The 12,321-nt window shown below is 63.9% G+C and overlaps 1 protein-coding gene across 3 annotated transcripts in view; it reads right to left on the bottom strand.

The window, feature by feature from the left end:
• The window catches only part of LAMA5 (laminin subunit alpha 5), a 51,071-nt gene that overhangs the window by 19,525 nt on the left and 19,225 nt on the right, over positions 1 to 12,321 (bottom strand). For 2 of the 3 annotated variants that reach the window (XM_043553519.1, XM_043553517.1), the window contains exons 7-31: positions 12,083 to 12,198; positions 11,760 to 11,878; positions 11,517 to 11,607; positions 11,195 to 11,329; positions 11,014 to 11,073; positions 6,714 to 6,854; positions 6,497 to 6,634; positions 6,266 to 6,400; positions 6,046 to 6,180; positions 5,834 to 5,971; positions 5,306 to 5,358; positions 4,967 to 5,072; positions 4,798 to 4,850; positions 4,604 to 4,709; positions 4,182 to 4,281; positions 3,924 to 4,080; positions 3,643 to 3,781; positions 3,264 to 3,406; positions 3,080 to 3,186; positions 2,825 to 2,978; positions 2,137 to 2,297; positions 1,940 to 2,048; positions 652 to 749; positions 369 to 570; positions 155 to 281 (exon numbers count right to left, since the gene is read on the bottom strand). In XM_043553519.1, coding sequence (XP_043409454.1) covers positions 155 to 281; positions 369 to 570; positions 652 to 749; positions 1,940 to 2,048; positions 2,137 to 2,297; positions 2,825 to 2,978; positions 3,080 to 3,186; positions 3,264 to 3,406; positions 3,643 to 3,781; positions 3,924 to 4,080; positions 4,182 to 4,281; positions 4,604 to 4,709; positions 4,798 to 4,850; positions 4,967 to 5,072; positions 5,306 to 5,358; positions 5,834 to 5,971; positions 6,046 to 6,180; positions 6,266 to 6,400; positions 6,497 to 6,634; positions 6,714 to 6,854; positions 11,014 to 11,073; positions 11,195 to 11,329; positions 11,517 to 11,607; positions 11,760 to 11,878; positions 12,083 to 12,198 — 3,023 coding nt within the window. The remainder of the gene's footprint in view (positions 1 to 154; positions 282 to 368; positions 571 to 651; positions 750 to 1,939; positions 2,049 to 2,136; positions 2,298 to 2,824; positions 2,979 to 3,079; positions 3,187 to 3,263; positions 3,407 to 3,642; positions 3,782 to 3,923; positions 4,081 to 4,181; positions 4,282 to 4,603; positions 4,710 to 4,797; positions 4,851 to 4,966; positions 5,073 to 5,305; positions 5,359 to 5,833; positions 5,972 to 6,045; positions 6,181 to 6,265; positions 6,401 to 6,496; positions 6,635 to 6,713; positions 6,855 to 11,013; positions 11,074 to 11,194; positions 11,330 to 11,516; positions 11,608 to 11,759; positions 11,879 to 12,082; positions 12,199 to 12,321) is intronic. The other variant, XM_043553518.1, reaches the window with a different exon arrangement.

Below are 12,321 nucleotides of genomic sequence, written 5' to 3'. Positions count from 1 at the left end.
GGGGCTGGGGCTGCCGCCTGCCCTGGGCCCTGGGCCCTTCCTCTGAGAGCGGACACCTCTCGCGATGACCACACGAGGGGCCGTGTGAAGAGACCCCCGACGGGCTGGCTCCTCGTCCGGGGGTCCGCCCCCATGGCCCGCCCCTGCCACTCACCCTGCCAGACTCGGCCCCCGCTGACGAGGACCTCCACGGTGAAGGTGGGGTGCGCCGGCTGGTAGCCATGCAGCAGGAAGGCGTAGCGGCCCAGCACAGGCACGTGGGTGGTGAAGACCACAGTCCCCTGCAGGGAGAGGCTCCGCTGAGCGGGCGCGGGGGTAGGAGTGCGAGCCGGGCTGGAGGGTGGAGTCCTCCCAGCCTGGGCCCTCACCTGGGGGTGGCGCAGCAGGGTGGGCTCCACGTCGGGGTCCACGGCAGTGGAGGGCCGACGCTGGGGCCCTGGCGGGAGCGCGCCGGGCGTGAAGTCCTGCGAGCGGGCCAGGGGGAGGCCGGGAGGCAGCGGCAGCACGCGGCAGTCCCGCAGGATGATGGGCTGGGGCGGCTTCGGGAAGCGTGACGGCAGGCAGGTGGCACTGGAGGGGGCGCGGGAGTGAGTCCCTGCGGGCCGGCTGGTGTGCCCCGCCAGCGGTCCCGGCCCCTCCCGGCCCCGCCACCTGCTGGGCTCGAAGGCACCGTGGCTGCTGACACAGCGGACCCGGGGCTCCACGAACTCCAAGCTGAATGTCTCCGCGGGCACCAGGGTGACGCTGTGCTGTGGACAGAGGGCCAGGCGTGGACGCGCGCGTGGGACCCTCCCACACCCCGCGTCGGCCCCGCGTCCAGCTCTCCGCGCCTAGTCCCTGGTTCCTCTGGCTGCACGAACACTGGCCCTCGACTGCACAGTCTAGACCAGAGCCCTTCTCAGCTCTCCTCGGGGCCACCCTCCTGTCTCCCCTCCGCCATCCATCCTGTCACTCTCTGCGGCTCCTCGACCGCGACCTCCCCCTCAGTTCCAGCGACAGTATTTTGTGTGGCAAATACAACAAACGCGAGACACCAAAGCTGCCCAGGAAACCCCACAGCGGAGGCGGGGACACCTGCCCTGTGCGATTCCGGTAACAAAGCTCCAGAACGCACTGATGGGATGGCGCGGTCAGTGCCGGGGGGGTGGCCACGGGGGCCGAGGGGCATCGGGGGGGGGGGCGTGCTGCTTCCCAGCCTGGGTGTGGGGGGTGAGGGAGAGCCACGCTGGGCTGTGCACGCGAGGCAGGTCTGGGTCCCCGCCCCAGGGCTGAGCATAGACGCAGGCGCCCTGATGTCAGCTGGTCGGGCGGGAGCCCTGCGGCCGTGTCTTCAGCAACACGCGTGAAACACACCAGCCCCAGAAAGTGCACGGAGGGGGTGCGGCGGGCAGCCACGGGGCTCCCTTTCCCTTTGTGAGTCTTTCCCGACATGCGACGCTTTTACAACAGCATGTGCCGGAGAAGATCCATTTTTTAAAGGGCGGGAAACGTAACACTGGTCTTGGGAGAGCGAGCGTCACCCGCCCTGAGCTTTATCGAGGGCACGTCTCCGCTCGCTTGGGGGCGTCCGCGACGTTAGCACAGCGTGATGCTTCGTGCCCAGGCAGGTGCAGGGGCCCGTGTCGCGGCAAGGTCGTCCTCGTTCTCAGAGCACAGAGGACGACCAGGAGCCAACGACCCCGCCGAACAGACCCCTGCACACCGCGATGTTCTTGCAAATCATACCAGGAGGCGCTTTTTTAACATAGTTACTTTCTCCTCCTCTCCAATCCCCCGCGCACCCCCTCCCCACGAGCCGTGCGCGCACTAACGGTGGGGCGGCTGCTGGGCACCTGGGCTCCCCACGCTCTTCTACTTCTATGCCGTCTGGAATCTTCCGAAAGGCCTGAAGCCACAGGGGGGCCCTGGGGCCCATGCGGGTCAGGGGTCAGGGCCTCACCAGGAAGAAGCGTGCCTGCTTGGCTGTGAGCCGGACGCTGGCCTCCGTGTCCAGGTGGAAGACAGCCACGTGGTGCTGCGTGTCCAGGGCGGCGCCCCGGCACAGGGTGCTGGGGACGGGGGCGGGGTGGTCAGCGGGGGACCCAAGCCCTCCCGCACGTCCCCCCCAGACCCGAATCCTCTCCCACTCCCACAGACCTGTAGAGACAGGGGTGCAAAGTGAGTGCCGCCTGCTGAGGGGCCCGCCGCGGGACGTGCACGCCTACGCCCACCTCCTGGCGGGCGTCTTCATTGGCATACTCCACCAGCAGGACGTAGCGGCCCGGCTGTGGCACAGCCACCTGAAGCTGCACGTCCACCTGGGAGTGGGGGGGACAGAGTGATCAGAGGCCCCACCGGCAGAATGAGACCCCGTGCACTCCCTGGACACCCCTGGGCACAGCCCTTACAGCCCCCCCCCCCCCGCCCCCGGGCTGAGTCTGCACCTGCTGTCCTTGCCCGGGGCACTCCTCCCAGGACACCCCCATGGCCACTTGGCCTCCAGTCTCTGCTCACTCCAAGCCTCCCCTGCCTTCCCAAGGCCTCGGCCTCAGTGCTGCTGAGTGCTTGCTGCCCGGAGGCCCAGCCTGGGTCTTCAGAGAGAACAAACGACTCTCTGCCTCCTCGCGATAAGCTGGAGGGGCGGGGGGGGGGGGGGTCAGCGACACCCCATTTACAATGAGGCTCCAAGGCTGTTCTGACTCCCGACGTCAAACCTGTGGCCTTGCCCGCACCTGTGTGCCGTCACCGCGGCACGGGCCCTCCCTCCCCCAACCTCCAGCCAAGGGCACGCCTTCCCCGGATCTTGACCCTGCCTGCCCCTCTGCGGGGTCCCGGGGACACGCACGTCACTGCCCAGGCAGGCGGCCAGGGGCGGGTGCGAAGGGCTGAGCTGCTCCGTGGGGCACGGCCAGGGCAAGCTGTTGTCACGGCGACACAGGGCCTCGGTTCCTGCAGCTGAGGGGAAGCCATCCAGGGGCAGGTGCGTGTAGAGGAGGCAGCTGGGTTGGGGGGAGGGCGGGGGACACAGAGTGCCGTCAGCAGGGACACGCGGTGGGCACAGTGAGGGTCGGGCCTCCACCCCCCCCAGGCCGGCCCTCACTTCTCCCTGAAGCGCCGCTCAGCAGGCCGGAACGTGCAGGCCTCGGTCACCCGCAGCTGCAGGACGGCCGCCTCGTAGTAGGTGCTGGGTAGAAGGGCCACATAGTCCTGGCGGGCGGGGCGAGAGGTAGGTACTGGGGCCCCATCCGCGGGCCCTGATCCACCCCGCTCAGCCCCCGCCTCACCAGGAGCACCCCCTCGGCCTCCACGAGCAGGGCCCAGGCGCCGGGGTTCAGCACAAAGGGCTCCCCAAAGCCCCTCTGGGGCACGGTGACAAAGGCAGGCTCCGTGCTGGGTGGGAAGGTGACAGGCTGGCTCTGCTCCGTACCTGGGGACGTGGATCGTGAGACTCCTAGTCTCAGCCCACGGGCCACCCCGGGCTGCGGCTCCCCCAGGGCACAGACCGGCCCCCCACCCACACGTGGGCCCCCAGTGGGGCTGGAGCAGAAGTGGGAGGGTAGGGGGTGGGGCAGGCGCAGCTGGGGCGGGGCCGGGCAGGGCTAGGGCGGGGGGGGGGGGGGGGGGGGCAGCGGGACAGGCAGGGAGAGGCCCCCAGGCGCTCACAGTTGGTGCAGGTGGCAAACTTGCCCTCCTCCTGCACAGAGACTCGCCCGCTCACACTGCTGGACCCACGGTTGACGAACCGGAAGACGAGCCGGAAGAGGTCAGGGGAGGTCACGTTCAGCCTCACCACGATCCTGGGCTGGAGGGAACGAGGGCACGGAGAGTCGGGGTCGCCCCTCCCTGGCCATTCCCAGCCTGGTCCCCCCCCCCACCCCCACCCTGTCTGCCGGCTGCAGTGGGGACTCGACGCTGAGACCTGGGCCGGGCAGCTCCCCACCCACCTGGATGGGCGACATTTGCGCGTAGCCCCTCCAGCCGAAGCTCTCGAACTCGAGGGGGTTGAAGCCGAAGCGCGCGGTGCGGCCCTCGGGCGTGGCCGCCTCCTCCAGCTCCAGGCGTAGGTCGTGTAGGTCAGGGAGGTAGTGGTCCCGCGCCGGCCTGGCCACGACAGGGGCGGTCAAGGGCAGTCCCCCGGGCCCCTACCGGACCAGCTGCCTCTCCGGCCCCCTGCCCTCCAGCCCCCCGGGTGGGGCACCCACTCGGCACAGGTGAGGCCCTGGGTGTTGGGGCGGCACCGGCAGGCGCCCGTCCGCGGGTCACAGCCCTGTCCCAGCGCACCGCCAACGTCACACCGGCAGCCTGCGACGGGAGGGAGCCAGGTCAGTGCCGCCCACCCCCAGCCGGCCTTGGGGCTTTTCCCACACCGGGCCCGGGCCCCTGGGGCTCGGTCTACCATCTGCAGAGAGCAACGGGGCCACAAAGCCCACTCCCACGACCCGCAGGGGCCGCCTGGGGCTCCGGACAGTCACGAGACCCCGGGGCCAACTAGTGACGTCTGCCAGGGGCACAGGAGAGAGAGGGAGGCCCCCGTGCCCAGCACCGGCCTGGCCAGGCTTTCGGAGGCTGCCCGACGAGTGCCCGCACGACAGCCAGGCCCTCCCCGCGGGACGCAGTCACTCACTGCGGCAGCCAAAGTAGTCAGCTCGGTCCAGCCCGAAGAAGCCGTCCCGGCACGCTGCGCAGGCCTGGCCACACACGTGAGGCTTGCAGGAGCACTGGCCGTCGCCCTGTGGCCGGGGAAAAGGTGAGACCGAGCAGGGAGGGTCGGGACGCGCCTGCCCCACAGCCCCCGGGCACCTCGGCCCCCAGACTCACCGGCCGGCATTCGGCGACTCCACCCAGCGTGCCCCGAGGATCACAGCTGCAGCCTAGGGGAGAGGCAGAGCGGGCCTGGACCCTGCGGGGCTAGCACTCGCCCCCCTACACCGCTCCCGTGCCCCAGAGCCTCCCCAGCACTCCGACACCCGCCCACCCCCAGACTCACGGGTGCAGCCCTCGGGGTTGCTGGGACTCAGCCCCCAGAACCCGGGTTTACAGCGATCACAGCTCGGCCCCTCCACATGAGCCCGGCACGTGCAAGGGGCCTGTGCCTGGGGGAAGAGGAGACTGAGGGTCGGAATGGGTCCCTGCCCTTCCACCCGAAACCCTTAGCCCTGGAGCCCCGACCCTGCCCCATCTCGGGCATGTCCCTGGGATGCAGACTGAGGACCAGCCAAGGGAACAAACGGGCCCTGAGGTTGCCAAGGCGACAGGGCAGCAGGGGAAGCGATGGTCTCCCTGGAGGTGACAGGCTGAACTCCACTGAGGGCTGACCTGGGCTCACCTCAGGACGGGTGTGATCGGCCGGGGCCAGGCCGGCAGGGTGGCAGGACCCGGCTGTGGGGAGACACGGGCTCTGGTCACTTCTCAGTCACTGACTCAGGGCCGAGGGCTTCCCCGGGCCCGGCCAGGACCCACGGCTCCGTGGGAACCAGCACACGTGCCTCCCACTCATGTGAACAGGCGTGCAAACACGTGCAGGGTGCCTCTGTGCTCTGGTTCCCTCGGCTACAAAGACACGTGCCCTCCCCCGCCACAGGGAACGTGCAAACGTGTGAACACACGCTGTAGGCGCACAGAGCACGTGAACACGGCGAGGGAGCACGCGCTTCCGAGAACGATCACGTGAAAACGTGTGCACGCACTTACAAGGCCCACAGACGCACATGCGTGGCACGCGGGTCCCCACGTGAGCACAGTGCGTGAACGGCCACACGAACGCACGCGTGAGCACACACGGCGCGTGGACGGGCGTGGGCACACAGGAACGAAAGGGCAGCTACACGGACCACGCGCCCCGCGCCGGCCTCACCTTCACAGGAGGGGAAGTTGTAGGCGCCGGGCACACAGGCGTCACATCGCAGCCCCGTCACGTGGGGCCGGCAGCTGCACTGCCCGCTGCGGGGGTCACAGGCCGCGTGCAGGGAGCCCTCGGCGGAGCAGCGGCAGGCTGGGTGAGAAAGGCAGGGTGTGGGCAGGCAGGAGGGACATGGCCGCCCACCCTCCCCCCGAGAGGACACTCACGGGCACAGTGGGGGAAGCCGTGGAAGCCGGGGCTGCATTCCTGGCAGGTAGCGCCCGTGTAGCCGGGGCGACAGAGGCACACGCCCCCTGCCCCGCAGAGCTGGTCCAGGGCACCCCGGGGGTCGCAGGTGCAGGCTGCAGGTGACACGGGGTTAGGCCCGGGGCGCCGGTGGGTGGCCCTCCCGCTCCACCCGGGGCCCCGCCCTGGCCCTCCGCTCACCGTGGCAGTCGGGGTAGCCATGGTGGCCCGGGCTGCAGCGGTCACAGTGAGGGCCGTCGAACCCTGGCCGGCACGGGCAGCGGCCGGCCTCATCACAGCCCTCGGGCAGGGTCCCCACGGGGCTGCAGCCACACACTATAGAGGGAAGGAGCACGTGGGGGCCCCCTGAGCCAGGCAGGCCACACCCTGGGCCCCACACACCCCCGTGCCCGCTGGGGTGGCCTCGCTCACGCTGGCAGAGAGGAAAGTGGAAGTATCCCGGGGCACAGCGGTCACACGCGGCCCCCTCGAAGCCCTCCCGGCACACGCAGTGGCCTGAGTCAGGGTCGCAGTCCCCATCCACCACTCCGGGGCTGGAACACCGGCAGGCTGCAGGGAGGGGTGGCCACAGTCAGAGAGGGTGCGGGCTCCGGGGCCCGCACGAGCACAGACACGGGGCCACACTCACGCTGGCAGCTCGGGCCGTAGAACCCCGGGGCACAGAGCTCGCAGTGGACGCCCTGGAAGGCGGGTTTGCACACGCAGCGTCCCACCCGCGGGTCCTTCCGGCAGGCGTTGCCCTGGGTCCCGGCGGCGCTGCAGTCACAGTCTGGGGGGTGAGAGGGGCGTCTCAGGCGCCTCGCAGACCCCAGCCCTCCCCGCCGGAAAACCTCTCCTCTCCGCAAACTCTCCTTACGCCTCATGCGCTCATACAAGAGCGAAAGGACAAAAATCCCAAGGAGGCAAAGCCCACGTTTCTGCAAACTGCAAGCGAGGAGATCAGGACGGCTGTAGTCCGGGTAACTAGTCGTCGCTAACACGGCTAAGTCAACCGCAGGCATTCGCCCCACCAGAGAAAACGTACAAAATCATAGAGAACATCGTAGTCTTTATAAATAACTCTGCGGGTTGGAGAGCAGGAAGAAAAGTGAGCCAAGCGTCTCAACTCACGTCTGAGAAGAGGTCGTAAATACTATTTAATTTTTGTCGCTTGTAGAAGACAATGGTTTGATATTTGTCAGAAATGGAAGGGTGACCCCGGGCCAGATGAGGAGACAAAAACGGAACTTGTGACCCCCCGAGAAGGAAACACCAACCGTGCAAAACCAAAACACGTTCTGTCGCCCAATCTGGCCAAACGCGGGAAGGAAAGACCCCGCGGGAGGAGAGGGGACACGGCCAAGAGCAGCAGCCCCGACCGAGGCCACGTCCCTGCCGGCCACGTCTCCTTTCACGAGATGAAGCTCAGAGGCCTCCGTTCGGCTCCTGAATAAAGCCAAGGGCCACTGGCACGGCACAGTCGCAGGAACGGCCTGCCCTAGACGCGTTCCCGTGGATCGAACCCACCCCCGGCTGAGACCCAATGCTTCACACCTTGCTGTAAGTAGCACAGAATGAAAATAATAGGTTCAAGAAGTGATTCGAACAGCAACAAAAGAAAGTAAAAAAAACCCAAATACCGTGTGATCTCACTTATACGTGGAATCTAGAACAGAAACAAAAAACCAAGCTCACAGATACGGAGGACACGTTGGCGGCTGCCGGGCCAGGGGTGGGAGAAAGGTGTGAAGGCGTCCAAAGGCGTAAGCTTCCAGGTGTGAAAACGAGAAAGCTGTGGGGCCGTGATGTGCAGTTCACTGTGCTGGATGGCGTGTTGGAAATTTGCCAAAAGACCTGAAAAGGTCTCATCATGAGGAAAAAGTAATTCTGTAATTGTGTGGCGACAAGACGCTAAGCACGCTTGCCGTGGTCATCGTTCCGCGATATGTGCAAATATCAAACGAAGACGTTGTCCACCTGAAACTCCCCGGACGTTGAACGTTAACTACGCTTCAATTTTTTTTAAAAAGAAGTAGAAGGAATGAAGGATCTTAATTCAAGGTTTTCAATATTAGGAAACAAAATCTCTCCCCCAAACTACAAAGAAAAAAACTCCAGCAGGTCTTACAGGTGGAACCTTAAGCTGTGTTTTGGAAACGCCAATAAATCAAGCAAACTTCCAGGAGAGGAAGAAAGGAAAAGAAAGAAAATGAAAACAGACAACGAGACGGGGCGCCTGGGGGGCGCAGTCGGTCAAGCGTCCGACTTCGGCTCAGGTCACGATCTCGCGGTTCGCGAGTTCACGATCTCGCGAGATCTCGAGTGATCTCGCGTGAGTTCGAGCCCCGCGCCTGGGCTCTGGGCTGATGGCTCAGAGCCTGGAGCCGGCTTCCGATTCTGTGTCTCCCTCTCTCTCTACCCCTCCCCCGTTCATGCTCTGTCTCTCTCTGTCTCAAAAATAAACGTTAAAAAAAAAAAAAACAGACAATGAGAGAAATGAAAGGGAAGGTAGAAATCATGACAGACCGCTGCGTGTGGCTCTATACCAACTACATTTTAAAATCCAGGGGCACCTGGGTGGCTCAGTTGGTTAAGCATCCAACTCTTGATTTCGGCTCAGGTCTATACTGACAGTGCTGATCGTGCTTGGGACTCTCTTTCTCTCTGTCTCTCTCTGCCCCTCCCCTGCTCACAGTCTGTCCCTCTCCAAAACAATAAACTTAAAACATCTTGAATAAAAAACAAAACAAAACCAAAAGACGTAAGCAATTTGCTAAGAAATATAAACGACCAGAATGGACTCAGGCTGAGGCAGGAAATCAACAGATACAAAACCACGGGAGGAACGAGAACCACAGTCGAACACTTCCAGTAAACAACAGGTGTCAGGGCCCGTGGTCTCGGAAGTCCTATCAAACTTTTAAGAAATGGGTAATTCCCGTGATTTTTAAACCGCCCAAGCAAGGGTCATTTCCCAAGTATTTTACAAAACGAATTACAAAATGAAAACAAGACGGCACACACACCAAAGAAAAACACCAAGAAAACCCTCAACCGGTCTCCCCGACAGATACAGACACAAAGGTCTGCGTTAGGAAAGACACAACAGGGGCGCCTGGGTGGCTCAGCCGGTCGAGCGTCCGACTTCGGCTCAGCTCGTGATCTCACACTCTGTGAGCTCGAGCCCCGCGCCGGGCTCTGTGCTGACAGCTCGGAGCCTGGAGCCGGCTTTGGATTCTGTCTCCCTCTCTCTCTGCCCTTCCCCTGTCTCACGCTCTCTCTCTCTCAATAATAAAGAAGCATTAAAAAAAAATTTAGGAAAGACACAACGGAATTCCTTGGACAAGAGCAGACTGCCCTGGATACCCCACCAGCGTGGCCGTCATGGAGCGCCAACCCTGGGCCACAGGGACCGGAGGGCTTTTGGGAGTCATGCTGGGGCTCAGCAAACTGTAGTCCAAGGGCTTGGCTCCCCTGCCTACTTTGCAAATAAAGCTTTATTGGAACACAGCCAGGCCCATTCACGTTCACACAGTCCACACCGCTTTCCAGCTGTGGCACACGACAGCGGGGCTCACGAGCCACGAAAGGACACCTGGCCCTCAAAATCAAAGGCAGGCCCTGTCTGGCCCTTTCTGGAAGAAGTCTGTTGACCGCTGTTTACGCCGCTGACGAAGAACAGACATTTAAATGTACAGAAGAGACCGTCAAAGACCAAGCGACACAAGAATAAGTGAGTTTAGGGCGCACCACCTCCATACGACTGAGTCAGAGGCAAGAAGTGTCGACAGAACCACCGGAGGGTTGAAACGGCAGCACAGGAGAGAAGGGTCCCCGAGACACGAGGCAGAGGACCCTGCCGGTGGAGGCACCGGCATGTGAGCCACGCATCGTTTGCTGAGCGTGCAGAGAGCTCAGCCCCGCCAGCAACGTGGATGCCGTTACGGAAGAAAAACGCCTGCCCATCAGACTGGGACACACCATCTGCTGAAAGGCGCGCCTGATTCCAGAAAGACAAGGGGGAGGCAGTCTCTGACAGGTGAGCGTCCTGCCAGCTGGGCTGACGGTCGCAAGCAGCTTGTGTCGCTGCGGTGACGCCCTGAGCGTCCGCCGATGCCGCTAACGTGACTGCGCTGGACACTCTTTCGTTTCAGAGAGCGGTTTGGCAACCTGCAGCCAAAAATGTCCCCGAACATGCATGTCTAGTGACTCAGAACCTTCTAGGAAATCGTTCTGCAGAAATGATTAAGAATTTATGGAAAGTTTTAGCTACAGGGATGTTTATCGTAGCATTTTTTTTTTAATTGGAAAGAACCTAAATTTCTAACAATTGGGAGTGAAGTAAACGCTACATCTGTTGGGATGACACGGAACACGGAGGGACACGTCTGCAGGGCCACAGCGGCCACAGCGGGTGCAAACACAGTTACAAGGCTCATGTACACGTGGCTGTCTGCAGAAGTGTGCAGGCACACAGGGAGGTCCTGGCTGTAGGAAGAGGGCTTATTTGTAAATGGCGCAATCTCGGATATCTTTTTTTTTCTGCTTTATACTTACCCATCCTTCCGGAGGATTTTTTTTTTTTTTTTAGCACGAATATGCATTATTTGCATAAAAATACAAGAACCAAAGGGGACTCGGGTGGCTCGGTCAGTTAAGTGTCTGACCTCTGATTCCATCTCAGGTCACAATCTCACAGTTTGTGGGTTCAAGTCCCAGATCAGGTTCTGAGCACTGACCACGTGGAGCCTGCTTGGATCCTCTCCCCCTCTCTCTGCCCCTCCTCTGCTCCACTCTGTCTCTCAAAATAAACTTAAAAAATACACAAGAACCAAAAGTAAGGTGAGCACAGTGAACCCCCCCCTCTCGTGGGGTCCTTCACGGGGCTCCCCCCGCCCCACTGCTCTAGCGGAGCCCAGGGCAGGACAGGGACCTCGGGCGACACTTACTCACGATCTGTCCGGCTGGCAGCACCTGTTCCCCGGTGTGGTTGGGGGAGGAGGACGCTGCTGAGGGAGGAGACGCTGCGGGTCAGCCAGGTCGGCTCAGCACCACTGGACACGCGGGCAGGACCGGAGGCTCCACCCTGGGTCCCCCCACCCCCCCACCCCCCCAGGCGGACGCCCTCACGGTAGCAGCGCGGGAAGCCGGCGAAGCCCTCGGCACACGCGTCGCAGCGCTCCCCGGTGAAGTTGGGCCGGCAGTAGCAGCGGCCGGTCAGATCTTCGCACGTCCCGTCCGTGAAGTCCGACTCGCAGTTGCAGCCTGGACGGGGCCGAGGCGTCGTGAGACGGCAGGCCCCGGGGTCACTGGGCTGCCCCCGCCCCCGGGAAGCCAGACGAGACCCCGGCCGGGCCTCCCACGGCAGGGTGGGGACCCTAGCGGAGCAGGGAGCCGGAGACCCCGGACGCCCCCGCCCCCGGAAGGCCCCACCCGGGCCAACCCCACTCACGGCGGCAAGCGTGGGGAGAGTCAAGGGGCTGGTCCGGGGCACGGAAGAAGCCGGGCAGGCAGCGTTCACAGTTGATGCCGGTCGTGTGATGCTGGGGTGGCAGATACGGGGCCCCTGAGCCCAGGCGTGCTCCCCCACTCCCACCCCCGCCCCCCGCCCTGGGTGAGCAGACTGCGTGGGGCCCTGCCCACACCCCCCTAGAGCCCCGCCCGCGCCCTAGTTCCTATCACGCCCCCATGCCACCTGGCAGTCGATGCACACGCCGCCGCCCTGGTACGCGCCGTCCAGGTTCTGGCTGGCGTTGCGCCGGTCCACCTCCGGGTCGTAGAAGCAGTCGTGGGCGTGGCCGTGGCAGTTGCAGGCTGGAGAGAAGGGGCGTGGCTGTTCACAGGCCCTCCCTGACCCCCTCTCGCGGGAACCCCCAGGGCGTACCTCACAGACCACGGGTGACCCCGGGGGTGGCCCGGCTGGGGGGGGGGGGAGCCCGCCACGTGGCCAGAGCACGCGGAAGGAAAAGGCGTGTGAGCACGTGTGTGTGCACACGCAGGCACGTGCAGGGCACTCACACTGGCACTCGTTGGCGCTTTCGGTGGTTGCCGGCTTCCACGGCTGCTGGTTGAAGCCTGGGCAGCAGCGGTCACAGGAGCCCCCACATGTGTTGTGCTGACAGGCACACTGAAGCCTGTGGGGGACATGTGAGACAGGATGGGCCCCACCGTGGACCCAAAGGGACACGAGGAGAAAGATGGCAGGGGCTGTGCACAGCCCCCACGGAGGATGGGAGGAGGGCCCAGGACGCGTGTCA

The sequence above is a fragment of the Prionailurus bengalensis genome, chromosome A3 (assembly GCF_016509475.1).
Source record: "Prionailurus bengalensis isolate Pbe53 chromosome A3, Fcat_Pben_1.1_paternal_pri, whole genome shotgun sequence".
NCBI lineage: Eukaryota > Metazoa > Chordata > Mammalia > Carnivora > Felidae > Prionailurus > Prionailurus bengalensis.
This window is presented reverse-complemented; position numbering and strand designations above follow the sequence as displayed.